This window comes from Brachycentrus maculatus, unplaced genomic scaffold (genome assembly GCF_059751285.1).
Source record: "Brachycentrus maculatus isolate JH-2025_06_01 unplaced genomic scaffold, ASM5975128v1 h1tg000086l, whole genome shotgun sequence".
Lineage (NCBI taxonomy): Eukaryota > Metazoa > Arthropoda > Insecta > Trichoptera > Brachycentridae > Brachycentrus > Brachycentrus maculatus.
Genome location: NW_028280840.1, coordinates 760,067 through 780,466, shown reverse-complemented (window position 1 = coordinate 780,466; position 20,400 = coordinate 760,067). Strand labels below are relative to the sequence as shown.

Sequence of the window (20,400 nt, the reverse complement as noted above, 5' to 3'; positions counted from 1 at the left end):
TTCTACGACGTTCCCTCAGTTTTCATCCTTCTTTTGCCGATTCCATGTTTCGCTTCCGTACATCAGTGTTGATACTAGCACTTTATTGTGAACTGCCAGTTTAGCTGCCATGGACATTTTTTTTATCTGTAATCACTCTTTTCAAAACACTTATTATTTTATTCCCTACATTCACCCTTCTTTCAATATCGTCATCCACTTTTCCATCCCTTGAAAACATGCTACCTAAGTATAAAAATTATTACACTTGTTCCCAGCATCCATCATGTACGTCTTGCATAATTTTACGTCTTTGTTCCTTTTAAATACAATGACCTTTGACCTACTTTCATTCATTGCCAACTGATTTTCCATACATACCTACATCATACATTTTTACAGTATTTTTTGCAAATCCTCCATGCTGCTCGCTAGTACAACGTTATACTCACACGTCATCATTAGATAAAGTGATTCTTTTTCAATCCCATAATGTTTTGAACTTAAGTTTCTTTTAGAAATATGATAAATTTTAAACAGTTAAAAACATGACAATAACTAAAGCTTCTCTTTTATTGTTCACGTTCCTATTGAAGAATAATAATATAAATGAACAAGAAACAGCACCCGTACCTCATTCTTCATCGTCCTACGAATACAATTGCCATAAGTTTCATATACGGTACATATTTGATAATGATGTTGAATACATCGAAACACGTGTCACACAAGAGTGTTGATTTGTGGTATGTACTTAGTTAAAGATCAATGTAAAATAAATAGATACTACCACCACTTAACTGATGAATCAATAAACGAAATTCAAATATTTGTTTCTTGTGAAAATTTCCTATTTCGATTCTTTCAAAAATTCCGAAATTGACGTGTGCTACGAACATTACTTTCTATGTATTTCATCTGTGACCGTTGCTGTCAAAATGTTTATTCATAACCTCACCACAAGTTTTATTGTAACTCACAATCTTATGAATTACGCCGAAACATAATATGTATTATGATTGTATATACGTTATCTAAAAACTAAAAACACAGTGTTTAAAGTAACTGGGCGAGAGTGACGTCTCGTATCATTTATCTTCTTTCTCAGACATAATTTTCAGTGGTGAGCGCCTACATTATTCTTTATAGATTTAAAATATATGCTTTTTATTATTATTTCTCATAAAGATAAACATTTATATTCATATTATATTCGCAATTTTCTAAATGCGAACACAATTTTATTTTTATTTTAAACGCCTAAACGGACCGTTATTAAAAATAGGAATCAGTGAGCTTGAGACTATGTTTAAACTGATTATTTCCTATTAAAACTAAAACACAAACAGGATCAGGCAAATGCTGTAATTAGTCCGTACATACATTAGAAGGTTTTTTTATGTCGTTTATTTCGTACACGCAAATGATTAGAAGCTGGCATTTCGGATCGCAATTGTAAAAATAAAATATACTCGTAAAAATATTATTTTTAATTGGGTTGTTGTGCTTTCATACCACCCTTCCCTTGTATTCAACTACGACACATGTTCAATTGGTGGATCTGAAGATAATTGACTTTTTTTAATGTCTAACTATACATTTTTACCGACATTATACCATTATCCAACTGTATATCTATTTGTGTGAGGTGGATTTTCATCTTGCAACTTTATAATAATTATATTATGTTACAAATATAAAATGTTTATATTCTAATATAAAATTTGTAGAAATATGAACAGATTATCGTGTAAATTATTAGAATACATAATTCAATAGCATTGTTTATATCTTAAGATGAACGTAAAACTTCCATATGTAAAATGTAGGCATACTTCAATATAATAGTTTTGCTAGCAATAAGTACATGTAATTATTTATCTTTGTTTATAATTATTTATCTTTGTACTTGACGTAAATAAGTCTTTAATAGATAAAATGTTTTTTCCACTTGAATATTATAGTGATTAGCTATAACATATTTATACATTCCAAATGTTCATTCTGTACTTACTCACAATTTAAAACGTATTTTGAGGACTTTAAAAGAAATAATTATTTTTATTAATAATACAGTATTTTATTACTAGGTGTTTAATAATTGGTTATATCTAATTGTAGATGTAAACTTCACTGTCTTCATTATCAGTAATAAAAATACATTATCGTCATGACAAACAAAAAATAAATTTTACTATGTGTACTATTTGAAGTTGGATTACAATCTTTATAAAAAACAACACTTTTTTATGAAGATAACAAGTAGAATAAGCAACAGTTCATTTATTTTTTAAATGAACACTCTTTCTATTGTGATTTTTTTACAGTGCATTTAATAGGGACTCGTGTAATATTAACTGGTGATATTTTAAAATGAGAGTGACTTAAAATACCTATAAAACTCCAGTATTTATGAAAAAATATGCTATGTAACATAATAATCTTAAAAGTTTTTTTGTTTTTTTTTTAGACTGTTTACCAATGTCAATGCTCGTAAAATTATTGAAATATAGTAACATCTGTCAAAGATGTTACTCAAATTCCGCAAGAGGACCCCCTGAAAATCCAATTAAGAGAGCTACAAGAATAATTACAAATGACTTTAAGATAATGGCAGCTAATCTCAACAATACAGAACCTAAATTGAAACATTACGAATATGACAACAGTGACATTCCTGATTTTCCTTCCGAAACTGATGTGGTAATTATCGGAGGAGGGGTTATGGGTTCCTCTATTGCTTATTGGCTCAATGAAAAAACTGGAGGTGCAATGAAAGTTGCAGTTATTGAAAAGGATTCAACAGTAAGTACTTCTATAAAATGTCAATATATATATATATATATATATATATATATATATATATATATATATATATGTGTGTGTGTGTGTGTGTGTGTGTGTGTGTGTGTGTGTATGTGTGTGTGTGTGTGTGTGTGCATAGTTAGATATTCCAACATTCCAATACTTCAATTTTAAAAATGTAGGAAACCTTTATTACATTGAATACAGAAAATTAATTTATTTTTTAAAGTTTTATTACTATTGTTAATAATTGTCATTTATTTTTAGTACAGTAAATCATCTACTGTATTATCAGTTGGAGGCCTGCGGCAACAGTTCTCTCTCCCAGAAAATATTGAGATGTCTCAATATGGCGCCGAATTTCTCAGAACAGCAAAATATAGTCTGGGTGTTGATGTCCAATTTACTCCGAGAGGTTATTTATTACTTGCAAATGAAAAGAATGCCAGTACTTTGGAACAGAATTATAATACTCAAAAGAAGTACAATGTTAAAAATGCATTATTGAATCCGGATCAATTGAAACAAAAATATCCCTGGCTCAATTTAGATGGCATTGCTTTAGGTAAAACCATTTTAGTATGTAATTTTCAATGAATCTTTAGGTAAAAACATTTTACTTTATAATTTTCAATGAATCAAGGAAATTTTATACCTTTGACAAATGCTCTAACCAGAAAAAAACACATTTTGAAGAAAAATGGAATTTCACACTAATCAAAAATAAGAAGTCATATGTCAGTTATGAGATTACATGTTTTCTATCTAGTTGTGGTATGAATTTTTATATTTTTTCTACCAGTATGTTTTACTTAAGTATGGTTAACATATAAAACAAAATTGTTTTAAAAAACTAAAACTTTACAACATTTTTTCTTTAACCCTACCTTTAAGTTATTATCCAAAAAGTAGGTGAAAAATAGTCACTTTTTTCATAAGATTTCTCAATAACAATACTTATTCATAATGTACCAGACAATTTTTTAAACAATATAGGTACCTATTTATGACCCTATGCAAGTCAGAGGTTCTCAGCATAAGATGATTTTTTTTGTTATGGCATACTATTGAATATTTTGTATTGAATGTAATATATCAATCAACATAATCTACACATATTCTGCAAACATTGCAAAAATAGGTAGCCAGTGACAGTGATATTGCCTCGAAATGCTAAACGTGCCGTATGACATATTCGTATGTGTCGGGCGAGTAGGAACAATTTGACGTATCACAAACGTTTCTGTGGTTGCGGGTAAGATTTTTTGTACCTGAACGTACAGAATACGGTTTATTGCGTTTGGGCAATAATATAGTGGACATATTACATATGTTCTTATGGTTAGGATGGTTAAAATGGTTACTTTTCACTGCATTGAATAAACTATGAGATAGTATTAAATTATGTTATTTTATTTTTAGGATGTATTGGATTAGAAAATGAAGGGTGGTTTGACCCTTGGTCATTATTATCTGGATTTAGAAACAATGCTATTCAAAACGGAACAATTTATGTAAATGCCGAAGCAGTGGGATTTGAATCCGAAGTAGAACCTTCACTGGTTATACCCAGCGCAGAAACAGGTACATGTGAAAGGCTTAAAACACTGTTAGTCAAAACTAAAGATGACCGCACGAGACGCATTTCATTCAGTATTTGCATTATCGCGGCTGGTGCAGAATCCGGCAAAGTTGCTGAATTAGCTAGTGTTGGTGTCGGTCCTGGTTTATTAAGTATACCACTACCAGTTGAACGAAGGTAATTATAAAAATTTTATTCTTAAATATTTTAAATGTTGTTGCAAATTTTTTAGTTATAATTTTATTGAATTTATTTATTGTTTTTTAAGAATCATAACAAGATTTAGGTTTCTACTGATTTTTTGCAACAGCTGTTGTGCCTTGCAACAGCATTATCAAAGTTATCAAATTTATGTTAACAATAATAAATATTAATATGTTGATAACGGTAACTGTTTTTTTTTTGACAATTGTATGTGATTTAAAATAAGTTTCCCTACTTGTTTATGCAGTCAAAAAAAACTATTTTGTGGAGCCTTTAATGGTCCCTTAATAACCATGTAAGAAATTATCCCCTATAAAAATATACTCGAATAACTTCTAATTTTTTTCTGCTGTTTGTCAGTATTAGTGTAATAAAATTGTTTAAATTTAATATTCCTTTTTTGATATTGTGGAGATAAAATATACTTAACATCAGGACACATTTTGTGGTCTTATTCGTCTCCATCTCTTGTAGTAAACCTTCAGGAGCTTCTCTATAGTGGTAGTCTTTCAATAGGTATTATGGGAGTTGCAGATTTGGTGGCTTTACATACAGTGTTTTAAAAAGTTTTTTTAATCATTATGATAATTTGATCCTCTCCGATCAATTCTATCCAGGCTAGGAACAAGTCATTTTCTTCCTTTTTATTTTCTTTTTGCACATAAGCGCCGAGGCTACCAGTGAGATAGAGTCCCTTCAGGCACCTTTTCTCGTTTATTAACAAGCACTATTTCCATATACGTAAGCACCGCCAAGGATACTCAAGTTCTTGGATGTGGTATGTGGAGAGCATAAGGTGTATAGACCGCCTTAATTTGGACAGATCTAGATAGAAGCCGTAGAACAAATAACTTAAGTGCCCAAAAAAATTAATGGTACTGATAAATCAGAATCAACAGTATGAAACAGTAGTATCTAATTTTGATTATACATCATCTAGTATTAAAACCCTCCAGTACGGTAGCCGAGCGTGCTGACCTGGGTTCTATTCCCAGGAGGGGTCAAATAAATATAAGTGATTTTTTCACTCTTATATTTATTCAATATTACCTTGGACTGGTACCGGAAGCGGAGGGCTAATCACCTTTCCTTCATGTGTTAACGATCAAGATAACGCTGCGTTTATATGATGCAGTGCCCTATGCACCATTGGGGTGCGGATAAGGGTTTGAATGAAAAAATGAAAAGTATTAAAACCTGATATAAAATTACTTTTTCAGAAAGCGATATGTTTACTGCTTTAAAAGTCAAGATCCAAATATCCCTGGAATAGACACTCCAATGACCATAGATACGACCGGAGTATATTTCCGCAGAGAAGGACTCGGAAATAATTTTATTGCAGGGCGATGCCCGATTCCTGAAGAAGAACCCCAAGTTGACAACTTGGAGGTTGATCATGAATTTTTCAATACAAATATTTGGCCTCTCTTGTCACAAAGAGTTCCATCATTGGGAGGAATAAAAGTATGTGATTTTTATTTATATCTCACCATGGATAAAATATATTTTCAACATGGTAATATGGAAGTCCAAACAAATGCTTATAAAATATATAAAAATTGATAGCTATTAAGCCGGGTAAATTACACAACACATATTTGGACGCCCTTATAATATTATAAGAAAAAATATGTGAATTTCAATTATGAGATAAACAGTGGCCATTCAGGCGCAACCTTCTCAGTAATTTCACCCTCTAATAGTCCTGTACGGTATTACTGCTCACTCCATCCAAGTGAGTGGTATGGCCATATACGATTACACCATTCACTCCATGCTAGGAAACAAGCAAGTGGTATATGGTTACACCACAAACTTTATTCCTAGGCAGTCAGCTTTAATAATGACATTACTTTTCGGCAAATGCCAATTTATCAAATATATCTTAGTAAGACTTTTTTTTTTCCTACAGTGTCCGGTTGTGGTACTGTGGTTAGTATCGCGGACTCTTGAATCAGAGTTTCTCGGTTCGAACCCACTCTACCACAATTTGACACCTATTTCTAATAATAAGCCGCTTAGGCTCACAGAAATAGTATGAAATTGGAGTATTTTTATAAACAATAAAAACACAAATATTTCTTTTATTAAAAATAATTATAATTTTAATTTTAATAAAATTGTTGTTTTTTGAGCTACACATTATATCAAGCTCTAGCCATTTATAGTATACTAGTACTACTTCAAATAATTTTACAAACCATCTCTTTTTTAATTTATGTATCTTCTATAATAAATTATTTGTAGGTGACTGGTGCTTGGGCTGGTTATTACGATTTCAATAGGTATGATGAGAATGCAATTATTGGTTTTCACCCATACCATGGAAATTTATATTTTGCCACTGGTTTTAGTGGACACGGTTAGTATTTATTTAACTGTTTGTAAACATATAGATTTATAAATAGTGATTCTCAGTTCGCTCACTCCTTTCAAGAACGTCATAAATCAAAAACTTGATTTTTCAGGAGAACGTTTTTAAAATTTAAAAATATTATAAAATGTATTAAAAATAAATATCAAGCCACTTATTGAACTTTTTACAGTGCAACAGATCTTTTTAGGTAAAACCTGGAGGTTTTTTCTCCATTTGAAAAATATTTAAAAAAAATAATTAAACAATACCTTTTCTTCAAAATGCTAAAACAACACTTTTTGCCCTGTAGCGGGTAAATATTAAGTTTAAATTTGCCGCTTTTGTTGGGATATAGTACATTTTCTGGGCATTCCAAAAACATGCACAACTGAAAATTGTCAATTTTTTATTTATGACGTTCTTGAAAGGAGTGAGCGAATTGTGAGAATAATTCATAATTTTTTGCATTTTCATACATAAAAATGTATTATTCTATTTCATGTTTGAGTACTTACCATAGAGTTGAACTTATCGGTTATTCAATCTTAAAAATTGTTACAGGTATCCAACAAGCTCCTGCCGTAGGAAGAGCTATAGCAGAGTTAATAATTAATGGTGATTTCGACACTATCGACTTGACCAGATTGGGTTTTGATAGATTTATAATGCAACTACCAATGTATGAAACAAATATATTTTAACATAATATTTATTAGTACAATATATTTCAATGTTTTAAGTGAATAAATAACATAAAGATAAGTTTATTTATTTGAATTGCCCAGGAGATGTTCCAAAAAGTGCTCCGCCTTGTTTAGATGCTGCTCTGGATGGGGCAAATCCTAATAACTTTTGAATGTTTTGTCTAAAAAGAAAACAAACAAAAATAAATAAAAGTTACTACCCTTTCAAAAATGTAACATATCCAATTTAATGTGAATAACAAAAGTCCAAAAGTTTTAGTTCATATTTAGCTGAGAGCATTTAAAAAAAATTAAGCTCCCTTTTGGCAAAATACTTATTCAATGATGTACCGGAGGCAGCTTTGATTTAATATCTTAAGATGATGCAAAAAGGCTTAAACTAATAAAATAATATTAAAAATACCGGGGCTTAAAGATGTTAACGCCCCTAGGGTAGTGTTTTATGAAAATGACGCTATTTAATTTATCCAAAATTATTATTACAGCGAGTCATTTTGCCCATTCCTTTCCCATATTGGAAAAATAAATAATTAAATTCCTCGAGTCAAATTACTCGAGTCCTTGATCTATCTTCTAGTTCAGTCTCTCCATATCAAATTTGTATTTTGTCATACTTGATGTTAAATATGTAAGGTGAATAGAGAAAAAATATTTACCTGATAGACATGGTACATAAAATATAAAGAAAGATGAAGGAGCATTCAGTATAGTCATCACCCGGTAGATTACGATGACTCAACCCTTGGATCCATGAAATTGGGGCAAAAGGCAATTTAGCGACAACACGGCCATCAAATCTGAAACATCAAACAATGTGATAACACTACCTTTTCATTCTGGCCAGATTTATTTTGTTAATGAATATAATTGTAATATAACTAGAAGTAAATATTAATGAGTAAAGCCGTTCTCATCTACCTGATTAATTCACGATGTTAGCAGTTTAAAGGTTTTTTTTTTTTGAATTACCTAATGTCCAAGTGACTCTGAAATCTAGCTACGGCTTATGCAACACCGCTTATACCCTACTCAGGCTTCAACTTTTTAAGTTTCATAGCCTTTGCCTACTCGTGAGTGGATTTACTCTTTATGTTTAAAGTTACTATAATTTCATGTAATTCATGAGTGAAAATTCTAGGCAAAAACACAGGTAAAACCCCTGCCATATAAATAGTGTTGCATGTGAGATGACAAATAAAAAGCTTGCGAGTTGACCAATACCCCTCACTAATACTCACAGAATGTTTCTTTACACATAGAATTTTACAGTATTTTGTTTGTTCATCGTCTATGTTACAAAGATGGAGACCATATAAATTAAAATGTTAAGCCACGTAATATATTTTTATAAATGAAAAAATATTACAATGGATAAAATTTTACCCTTTTTTAAACATTTTTTCAATAGTTGGTAGTACTTACATATTGTTAAACATACTCAATAAAGCTGTGAAAGCAAACCCAATTGCGAACATAGATTTCATTTTTACTAAAGAGAGATCGCGATTATTATTTTTTAGTCGTTCTTCTTCTCTTTCTATTTTCTTCTTATGCTGTTTATCCAATGAATCTCCATGAGCCTCTTTACGTCTTTCCACTGAAATATTGAGCAATGTTTAAATTATATTATCCAAACTCTCAATTAAATAATAACAATACTTAGCTGGAACTTACATCTCTTGCTTTGTCTCTCTACTTCCGATTTTAACTTTTGATATTTTTCTGTTCTATATACCATAATCCATGTGAGTCCTGAAAGAGTGAAAATAATATTATAATAGATACTCTTCATTAATATCAGAATTGACAGTAATTATAGCAATTAAAACCTATGTATGAATTAGGCAATAAGTCATTAAATTTATCCACGGTAAAATAGTAACTTTTCTGCTATTTTCGTGGGCTTCTTTCTAACCCTATCCACACTGAACGGTGAACTGCATCATATTGACGCAGTGTCTTGATTATTAATAACATGAAAGCAAGGAATCAATCCTGCATTTCAAATACTTAGGGTGCTGCTAAACAAATAATAGTGAAAATCCATTATACGTATTTAAACCTCCTGGGCTTCGAACCCGTAACCACCAGCACGGTAGCCAAACGCGCCACTTGAGGCGGGAGTTATTTTCACTGCACCTTGCTAAAAATAAATTTAACAGCGTAGGACTTATTATTAATAGACGAAGAATTCATTTGTGGAAATATATAGTCAGACTCACCTTCTCCCAGAAATGCAGTACAAATGGATATAAAAACGATTAAAAGGGTATCGCTCCACATATCGATAAGATGTAATATATAACTTAATTCAAATGTAAAGTCAGACCAAACGAACAAAGTATTTAATAAAGTTTCATATAGTATTAACAACTATTCAACCTAATCAAATTACTGATAATTTACTACGTGAATACGCTGCAGCGGAAAAAAAACTTTGACGCAAGCCTGACATTTATTTAGCCACGGATAAAGACGTGACAACTTGGCAAAAATAATTGGGCAACGTTCTAGAAATGTATTTACGTCAAACATATGAAACACGCATGGCTTGTAACATTTCGAAATGAGGATTTCTTTGTAGGCTCGAAAATAAAATCGAGCTTTACAAATGCCGAAATAATATTTTCAATTATAAATTCATTGGGTTATGTCAAAAAAAACATTACGAATTCATATCTGAATCACTTGATATAAGAATATAAAGAAAACTGGGCGAATGTGCCAAAATTATATACTTCTACATTTCTTCTAACAATAATTATTATTTATTCATCATATCTGCATATACTTTCAAAAATAGAGTTATAATTAATTAAAGGCAATGTTTATAATGTGTAAAATAAATGCCAGTTATTGTTTTTTTAAAACAAAAATGCAATTTGTGATTCAAAAATATGTCCCTATGTGCAATTTTTATAATTATGTTAATTTGAGTGTTTATTAAGAATATTTCAATAAATGCAATTAATAACTTAACAATTTTTCACAATCGATTGCATAATGCAAATAATATCTTTGGTCAGGTGCAGTTGTGGGCGTGTCATAAATTACCTGTCGGATTACCTTATATCTTTGGTTACCTTTACCCAATTTACGTTTATTTACCTGTGCCGTGCCTTATCTGTTGTGTTGTCGAGACAGTTGCGTTTTGTTTATTACACGTACGCAATATATTGTTGATATGGCTTTATGGAATCTAGAATGATTCTTATTGTATTAACACAATTTATTTAATGCCCAAAACATGAGTGTTCAGACTTCTAACGGTACAGGCACCGATCCTCTTCGGTCTGCAGATTTGGAAGCAGTTCAGGATATTCCCTTGAATCAACCTAAACAGACAACTTCTCAAGCGTCATCCGGATTGTCGAAGTCACCCAAGAGTCCAGCATGGGTACAATTTGATGACGATAATTCTGGGTCTCAGAAACCTGCTGTCCTAAAAACAGAATCAGTCCATGTCAACATAGAGAGGTCAATTGAAATACCAACAGGTGAACCGACTACTACACCCCAGAGAAGTGCTAATCTGGTGGAAGCTAGGCAAGGATTCGGTGAGATCATAATTCTTATAACCTATTATTAGCACACATCTGCATTTAAACCAAATAGGTCTAATGAGTCATTCAATATTTGACTCTTCTTACAATATAATAAATTGATTAGTTTTGGGTTAGTATTCTGTAATGAAGTTTAAACGCAATTATTATTGTTTTAGTAACATACACATGTTAACCCCTTAGTATTTCAGACTTACCATCATGTTCTGTATTTATTAGTACATTCTAATGTCTACCTCAAAATGATAAATTTTGATATTGGCACTTTTGGCTTTAGCCCCAGATTTAATGAACATACAAAGTGAGGAATGATAATAGCAATAAATTATTTTTATGAAAAAAAATCTTATTGAAGTCACTTGTATGGACACATATTAGGAATATTTTTTAATAATAATAATACTTGTTTCTTCCAACATGGCCGAGCGGTGGGTGCATTACTTAGCCATATTCTGTTTACAAAAAAATATATTATCAATACACCAAATAATTATTAAAAGAGAAGAGAAGACAAAAATAGAAACAAGTATTAAATGTTTTTTGTAAAACTTGTAATGAAGAGAATGCTGAAAGGAAGTCAGCTCGTTAGTACACATAATCCCTATACTGAAATCCGATAATTATTAAACCAACTAGCACATTGAAACAGTTTTGGTCCAGACGTTTTATATAGGAACACAGTATCATTTCTTAACTTTTTCAGTTGTAACCTACTTTTTAATACAGACTGTTACTTGGCTGACGGCTATGCCTGTCGTTTCTCAAATGAGAGATAAATTTGATTAATTTAAAAGTCACTGTGAATGTCTTAAGAATGTTAATATAATTGCTTTATTTATTTTTAGCTAATGGCGATGTTGTCGTTACATTACTTCCTGTTAATACCAATTGGCCATGGATAACGGCAGCACATTTTCGACCGGAACTAGTCCCAGAAGAATTGATGGCACAAGGTTTAACAGTAAGTTATATCAAAAACTTATATAATTAGTTCAGCTGTGTTAGTAAGATTTAGGCACATCAAATAATTAAATACTCTAAACGTAGAAGGAATTTCAGTAAAATGTTACTAGAGTTCATTCTCTATATTTAAAAGGTACAGCTCTAAACCTCAGTGTATATTGAACCCTTAGCTGTAGATTAAGTATTGCAAGAATTGTCTTTTATATTTTAGTAAACTTTATAGTACACCTATTATTGTTCAAAAGGAACAGGGAGTGCGATTAGGACTCGCAGGGTCCGCATTTAATAGTATGAAGGCTGTCTGGAGATCGGATTTATACTCGGTGAAGACCAAATGCCGCCTATACAATGCCTGCATTGCTCCTGTTCTTTTTACTGCTGTGAAACATGTGCACCTTACAAGGGCCCATCGCAGCCGTGTACTAAGCTTTGAGAATAGGTGTCTGCAGAGAATTTTAGGCGTGCGGTGGTTTGACTTTGTGAGGAATGAAGAGATAAGGCGTAGGACGCAGCAAATCTTGGTCACAACTGTCGTCAAGAAAAGGCGATTCAGTTGGCTTGGCCATGTACTCCGCATGCCTCCTGAGAGCCTTAATCAAGCTTGCCTCTTTTACAAGGCATCAGGTTCGCGCCGCCCAGGACGACCACTGCTGACAATTCTTCGGCAGTTCTCGTCAGAACTTCGGGACGCGGATCTGACTTGGGAGGATACAAGGGAGCTGGCAGCCGACAGAAAAGCCTGGAGACAGTTTGTGGACTCCATATGCTCCACCTAGGAGCGGATATGGATTAATTAAAATTTATTATTGTATTATTTCCTCCTCCCGATCTTTCAACCACCAGTACGGGGACCTTTTTCATAGCACTATGGTACTAATATGTGTATATTTATTCTGAATTTATAACATGTCGAAGTCATCAAAATGTTTTTTGTCTGTATTACTTCTACCCAATAAAGATAGATGCTGTGATAGATTTAAACAAAAAGTGTGACTATAGGCGAGTGAGAAGGATAAACAGTGAACGAGATTGAAACATTTTGTCATTTTATAAACTACATAAAGATTTGATACCATACTCTTCATCATTGAATCAAAACACTTTTCTTTACCAGTTCATTTTCAATGTCTATGATGATAGATGTTATGGCATAAAAATAAATGTTTTACTATTTTAAACATTAATTTTGTCATCAGATATTTAAACAAATGGTTATAACTAACCTTACTAACATTTTGTTGCTTATATTATTTTTAACTTCTACTCTATTTAGTTTTCTAAAATTCACTTTTATCTTTATTTCAGCTAACCGTGGAAGAATATGTCCAAGCGATGGAAATGTTAGTAAATGATTACCGATTCACCCTGTATAATATCTGCTACAAGAGAGTTTTTGTTTGTTGGATGCTGCTGGCATTTGCTGTTCTGATGGCATTATTGTTCGCCAGTTTACCAAGTCTTACACTATTTTTGCTAGGTGTAGTTTGGCTATTGCTGAATGCCGCTGCAATATTTATTTGCATGTGGTTTAAACTAAAACTGTCGAGGGGACTAGAGAAATGTCTCGGAAGAGTAAATAAACAATTGATGAAACATAAACTACTGCTGGCATTGGATGACCGAGGGAAGATATCATGCCATAAAGTGAACCTCTGCTTCATGTATTTTGATTCGGCTCCTTGTATCGCACAACTCAAGCAAATTATTGAAAGGGACGAAGGGGGAACTATCCCCGCTGGATGGGAACGAAGACTGGATGTTACAGCCGAAGACATTGTTATTCAAGGCAGCCAAACTACCCGACTATCACAAAAACAGGTTTGTTTTATTTTTTTGACTTTTAATAGCAATTTATGAATATTAAATGTTCTTCTTATTTAATGGGTAATATTTATCAAGGCTTATAAACTAAGCCCAAAAGGAGAAGTGGTGATTATTAGCATCACTATTTGAGTCAAAGATATGTTAATGGATACTCATGGTAATCTAAATATCAGTTGTCATTGCTAAGTATCCCCATCATATTTTTACCTCCGTGCATCTGCAAAATGTGTGAGGTGATTTGAGTGGAAAATAAAAATTACTATTTTCGTAAATAGTTTATACTGTACCTTTAACATTAAGCAAACATGAACATCAGAACAGCATATGGTGAAAAATTAAATTATAATTCTATATTGCTGTCCCAAATTTACATTACAATATGATAAATCCAGTTTGTATGAAATAAAGCTGAGAATTGTAAATATGACATTGACGCGGCGGGTGGTCGCAGGGGCTGGCGGAGCAGGCCTTCCTCAGATACTTGCAGCGCTGGGGCAAAGACTTTCTACGGCACCGGCTGGATTGGACGCTGGAGGAAGGTGCGGGGAACCCCGCAGCGCCGCGTCACCTGGCGCAGGCGCTGTGCCCCTGCCAGTACACGGAGGAGCTGCTCCGCAACAAGCCCCGGCGAGCCCCTCGCGCCTGCGGGCCCCGCTGCGCCACCTGGCTCAAGCGAGGCGCCTGACTCCCCTTGCAGGAGCGGGCGGCGCGGCTGTACCTGCGCTACGCGGGGCGCTGGGGCGCACGAGCCCTGCGCGGCAAGCTAGCCGTGTCCCCGCTGTCCCCGGGCCTGCACAGCGCCTCGCTGCTCTGCCCGTGCCAGTTCATCCAGGAGCACCTCCTCTGCAAGCCGCCAGGGGGCATCTTCAAGTTCTGCCCGACAGATCGTCACATTCCGCAGATACTCTGATCCGGTACCTTGTTTTAGTTATATTTACTTTACTATAAGAAAGCCATATTAATTGCTCGCATTCCCCATTTGGAAATATTTATTATGTTAACTTTCATTTTTATTAACTTATACTTTGAAAGATGTACATATCGGCTAAGTTTCTTTTTTTAAATCACTGTATGTAGTTATGAAAAAAGAAATACCGAGTCGATGAAAAGTTACCAGTCCTTTAACCTGTCCGATAGTGAATTTTAGCAAACAAAACATTCCCTGAAAGGTTAGTATTTTTTATAATAGAGATTTCACTTTTTTTTTTAAATGACAAATCGCAGGAAACTAATAAAAGCATATGTTTACTTAAAGTAGTATAAAAAAATATGTATTTTAAGATGGAAAAAATCTTAACCATCATTAAATCAGAACAGATATCTAATACTTTTTAGTCAATGCAATAAAGTCTATGCATGAATTATTACACATAAAAATATTACATCATTGATCTAAAGTAAAATCTTACATGCATACTGTCTTAATAGTTTATTATATGGATGTATAAATGATTGCAATTGTTGTCACTATAATGACATCAAATACTGCAATCAAATTAAAGTGCACTTCAGACGGGCGACTAAGCACTAAAATTTATCATTTGCTATACGTTGGCCGATCCGACTTTATTTTGTTTTGGCCACACACAATTAGATTCACCGACCGATTTCTAAGTGTTTAATGTTCTGTCAATAAGAAATCTGGCCGCGCTTCAAAATGAAAACTGAATTGCTTTGTTATGCAGCAACGGTTGTTTTTTACAAAACATAAATAATCAGAAAGTCGAATGTGGACCAAATGATCATTGTTAAAATACTGAGTACTGTTTCTCTTTTAGTAGACATATCTACTTCTTTTATTTTATTAAAAATGGAATAACGCTATAATCACTTTAATTTTGCCCCAATTTTTATTTTTTGCCACAGCAATTGACTTGAATTGAATCATATATATTTAGTTCTTCTCCTTATTCCGGATAAGTAAGCGCAAAACATGTCTTTTCCGGTCGGTGGATCGATCTGACTATTTAAACTGGTCAAATACTACAAACGAGATATGTACTTATTTCTGGCAACTTATTGTATCGCTCTAATATTTTAAACGATCCGAGGCGATATCTGCGCTTTTTGCCAATCAGCTTTTTGAAATCATTGCGATTTATCATAATGCATTAAATGTAATAAAAATACACATTCATATTCTTTTTCACTAACTTCTTGACATGAAAACAGCATATCTTTAATTATGTAAACTACCAGCAGATAAATGATGACGTAATCGGAATTTTCCAATGCGAATTACTGCATCAGTATTACAACAATTATCTTCAAAAAGATCGGTTATGTTCAATTCTCCAAACAAAAACATGATTTTTAAACAAATAAATAGTGTAGACGTACTGTCGGACAGGTTAAAAATTAAAGTTTACCTTTTAAGAATAATGTGAAGGATTGTAAAAAATAATATCTAAAATTATTGATATTTTTCAGTTGTGGTATTTGAGCCAATTTTTGCACCACTACTACACATGCACATTTTTATGACTTTTTTCTAAAGGCATTCATCTTATAAAACATTCTTTAGATATTACTACCCTAACTCATCGTGCACCTTGCACTAGCATTTATTTATGTGGTTCTATTTTTGTTTAGTTGTTAAGTTATTGGGAGATTTGTTCCATATTTTAATAAGATTATGCGTAACATATCTCGTATGTGCTCGGTTTAAACTACAGCACGATAGTTTCACTCGATAGAAAGGATTATTATGCAGCATCATTCCCGTAAAAATATATACTTTATCTGTAATGTATAGGATTACAAATCCTGAAATAGGCAGTTACTTATTTTATATTGTACTTATTTTTTATATATAGTATTTATTTTTTATTTATAATTTGTAGGTATTTTAATTTAACGTTAATGATTAGTACATATTTCAATTATCAGGTGTTCTTATATTAGTTGAGCTGAGTCGGTTGCGATCCTGTAGCTAGAGTCACGGTTAGTTTTAACCCCCACTCTGCCACAACTTGATTCCTGTTTTCAAACACAAGCCACTAAGGCTTACCTGAAAATAGTATGAAATTGAAATATTTGTGTATATCTTAAGAATACAAATATTTCTTCATAAAACCTTTACATACATATTAAAATTGCTTCAGCAGATAATATTAAAATTAATTTATTTAATACAGGTATGTTTATTTTGGTGCAGGCTTTTTTTTTAAATATATTGAAATGTAATTTAATTGATTTTATTTAACAGACATCCAACCTACTCGTTTAATCGTTCTTAATTTTGGACATAACTATTTTAAAATAGATGAATTTAAAATGAGTCCTCTCTATCGCTCATGATAAAGCAATATCTTGTAAACCGTTAAGTAAAACCTTTACAGGGAAGGCAAAAATCTGAATATATTTTTGTGTAATTATCAATATAAATAATATGCATAATAATATTTTAAAAAATTAAATTAAATTTTATTACTAAATATAACACATGTATAAGAAATGTAAAACGTTAGATACATTTTGTTATATAACATTACAAAATTATATTTATTATTGGAAGGATACACAATTGCGCAGTCTTTGAAAAAACTTAGGAAACAACCTAATAATAATAAAAGTTAAATTTGAAATCTTCTTGGTATGTAACTATAAATATGATGTTCTGCATCGCAGTATTACACATAAAGCAGGGCCTGTCCATAGCCATGAATAATTTGAGCTCTCCTCATGAAGCGATTTGACTCATAATGAATGTATGAAAAAAGTATGAAAGTTTTGTTCTAAGTGCCTTAGTATTGTGATTAACTTGGGGAATCAACAATATCATGCGCAACACATTTTTGCGGACCATTTATGATTCAAACGCACTTAATTATTGTTATATACATATATATTTAGAACCTTGACTGAGAATTTACAACCTTTGATAAAGCTGTTATTCAAGATAATGTAGTACTTAATACAAATAATTATTCCAAGTATTTATTAGAAGTATCCATTTATATTAAGAAAAATGTAGCTAAAATATAATTTTTGTAGTGCTTTTTATTTTATATTGTATTCACTATCACTATCATTACCTAACTTGATATTTTTCTGGCAAACATGCATCGGTTTGACCTTCGTACTCTAGGAAGGAAGGGAAATATAAATAAATATTGCAACATGTTATTTTTAAATGTATGTCTACTGTCTAAATATTAAATGTGATCTAAAGTAATCCATGCAATAACACAAAAGTATCGCAAATTTTTATGTTTTCCTTTTATTAAACTCTGTATCTTCTGAAATCTAAGTACGGAAATTTTATAAGTCCTTCATACTTCCCTCCCTATCATTTCTTTTTTAAGATCCCACTATGACCTAAAGTAAAACATTTTACAAAACTATAAAAAATATATTCGTATATTATGTCAAAATATAATATTTTTAAATCACACCCTTGGATATCTTAAAGGTTTATTAAAATATTAGGTACTGAATCTTAATTCCTGAGAAGTGAAACTTCCATATTAAAATTGCTCTAAAAAACATTCCCCATTTGCTTGTTGACTTTTAATTCCCACAACTAAAATATCCTTAATCAAAAATTTTATCAAAGAAAATTCATTCATATATTTTAGTACATATATTATTTCCAGAATATTCTTAACTATGTTCTTAAGTTTTATAGATATTACCTGCATATGTTGACAGTCCCTGCATAACTTGGTACTTCAAATCTAATTTTTCAGGATAATTGTTTGATGTAAAATTCTCATACAAAATTACCATATTTTGTCGTCTCATTACATCTTTCTATTTTATAATTATTTGGTATGTATTCGTAATTTTTTAAATTTTGTACTGCGGAGGAATTTCATAAGAAAATGCATTCTCTAGATGTCAAGGGTTTACGTAGGGACTGTCGTTTTGAAAGATACTGTACTTACACAAATATATATTTATTCATTGATTGTGATCTTTAAAAGCTATAATGTATTTTACAGCAGCTAAAATATATGTATATTTTCTTTTATACATTGTGGTTTAGATGATATTATTCTGAAATATTTCTCAAATGTGTTATTTATTTTATGATTTGAATTTATTTTAAATCTCGTGCCTTTTAAGGTTTAAGCCTGGTTGCTACGCATGTGTATGGTTTATAAGTGAAACTTATTATAACCACCATGTAAGCAGAAATGTCCATACTTCAATTGTAAATCATCCGTCCACAGATTTTTATTTTTACGTACTTAAGATGTTATTTATATTTTATGTAATGTTATGTATATTGTAACTAAATAAATATATTTTCATGAAATTTAAATTGTTTATTTATCACATTATTTCCACACCCACAAATTATTTTCATTTTTAAGTAGCCATTCATTTGGTATATATTACAAGTGGCGTCTACAGAGTTTTGAACGGGGGCTGTGCCAAACCTTAAAAAAAATATGTGTAAAAAAACTCGTCAGAAAACTACCCCTTAGCAGTGTTAAAATCCACCACATAACAATAATTTTATATACACCACTTCAAATAACCGCTTTGTTTATGAATATTACAAGGCAAGTACTGCATATTTAACTAATATAAATAGGCTCTGAATGTTTGTAGATCTTTGCAATAATTAATTTATTTTGATCAATTCTTTATATAACGTGAGTAAGGTGGAGTTAGTACTACTATGTGGCATATAGAACGCATGCGGTACTACTTATATGCCTATATGGAAGCATGCCACTGCATACCATAAGTGGTCGTAATTTACACAAGAAGACTTTTAAATCGAAGGACACATACAAAATATTATTTTAGTGTCTGAGTGGGTATAATAGGTGTATGTTTATTATAGTATAAACAACAATTGTGCATCAAATAATTCAACTTCTGATCAATGAAAGATTGCCTGTGGCATTAAAATTACATATTTTACACACTATTATTGATATGGATATCAGGATATTAAAAAAATGTTAACGATATCACAGAAAACATTTTATTCAAATTTAATCATAAGTGCCATTTGGAATAAGTTAAGAATTACATAATTGTTACATTTATACAAAAATAAATATTAAATATCAGTACCAAATAATTTATAATCACATATAAGAGTGGAATTGATTGATCAAACTTTTAGAAATCTGTTGTAATTTAAAGCCTATTGAAAAAATATTTAAAGAAACATATTTTTTATGGGAAATGAAATTATAACACAAAATACATCACATTGAACTCCAAGATTTTTAATTAACAGAATTATTTAATAACGCTATGTATCTGTTTGTTTTTAATGATTGCCATAGAAATAGTTGACATTTCACTTTACCAAAGACGGTAATATTAAACTTCTGCCAAAACTATTTAATTGGATTATGCCACACTAGCCGTGATTGGTGAAAACTGACAAAAATAAATGAATTCCCAAATTGTGTATATATATATATATATATATATATATATTAAAAA

The 20,400-nt window shown here is 31.6% G+C and overlaps 3 protein-coding genes across 4 annotated transcripts; 2 read left to right on the top strand and 1 right to left on the bottom strand.

The window, feature by feature from the left end:
• Positions 1 to 908: 908 nt before the first annotated feature.
• l(2)37Bb (FAD-dependent oxidoreductase domain containing lethal (2) 37Bb) lies at positions 909 to 7,691 on the top strand. The gene is made up of 7 exons (XM_088257663.1): positions 909 to 1,102; positions 2,450 to 2,784; positions 3,052 to 3,349; positions 4,207 to 4,543; positions 5,791 to 6,037; positions 6,821 to 6,935; positions 7,491 to 7,691. Exons 2-7 carry the CDS (start codon positions 2,461 to 2,463, stop codon positions 7,628 to 7,630), a joined length of 1,461 nt encoding a protein of 486 aa, XP_088113789.1. The 5' UTR covers positions 909 to 1,102; positions 2,450 to 2,460; the 3' UTR covers positions 7,631 to 7,691.
• On the bottom strand, positions 7,605 to 10,100 carry LOC148310856 (calcium load-activated calcium channel). The gene is made up of 5 exons (XM_088257664.1): positions 9,856 to 10,100; positions 9,308 to 9,385; positions 9,056 to 9,230; positions 8,290 to 8,430; positions 7,605 to 7,794 (listed from the first exon to the last, which is right to left on the bottom strand). Exons 1-5 carry the CDS (start codon positions 9,914 to 9,916, stop codon positions 7,698 to 7,700), a joined length of 552 nt encoding a protein of 183 aa, XP_088113790.1. The 5' UTR covers positions 9,917 to 10,100; the 3' UTR covers positions 7,605 to 7,697.
• A 561-nt stretch (positions 10,101 to 10,661) lies between these two features.
• LOC148310855 (uncharacterized) lies at positions 10,662 to 16,384 on the top strand. Of its 2 annotated transcripts, none has more exons than XM_088257662.1 (4): positions 10,662 to 11,190; positions 12,042 to 12,157; positions 13,465 to 13,977; positions 14,681 to 16,282. In XM_088257662.1, exons 1-4 carry the CDS (start codon positions 10,881 to 10,883, stop codon positions 14,891 to 14,893), a joined length of 1,152 nt encoding a protein of 383 aa, XP_088113788.1. In that variant the 5' UTR covers positions 10,662 to 10,880; the 3' UTR covers positions 14,894 to 16,282. The 2 variants fall into 2 exon arrangements, with proteins under 2 accessions (XP_088113788.1, XP_088113787.1); XM_088257661.1 differs by having other exon boundaries at positions 10,725 to 11,190; positions 14,435 to 16,384.
• The last annotated feature ends 4,016 nt before the right edge of the window (positions 16,385 to 20,400 follow it).

Bases quoted from the DNA above. Each gene is read 5' to 3' on its own strand.
- LOC148310856 (XM_088257664.1), bottom strand. From the start codon at position 9,916: ATGTGGAGCGATACCCTTTTAATCGTTTTTATATCCATTTGTACTGCA. The intron at 9,386-9,855 runs GTGAGTCTGACT...TCACTCTTTCAG, and splicing joins TACTGCATTTCTGGGAGAAG to GACTCACATGGATTATGGTA. The intron at 7,795-8,289 runs GTAAATATTTTT...TTTTCTTTTTAG, and splicing joins TTATGTACCATGTCTATCAG to ACAAAACATTCAAAAGTTAT.
- LOC148310855 (XM_088257661.1), top strand. From the start codon at position 10,881: ATGAGTGTTCAGACTTCTAACGGTACAGGCACCGATCCTCTTCGGTCT. The intron at 11,191-12,041 runs GTGAGATCATAA...ATTTATTTTTAG, and splicing joins GGAAGCTAGGCAAGGATTCG to CTAATGGCGATGTTGTCGTT. The intron at 12,158-13,464 runs GTAAGTTATATC...TCTTTATTTCAG, and splicing joins TGATGGCACAAGGTTTAACA to CTAACCGTGGAAGAATATGT.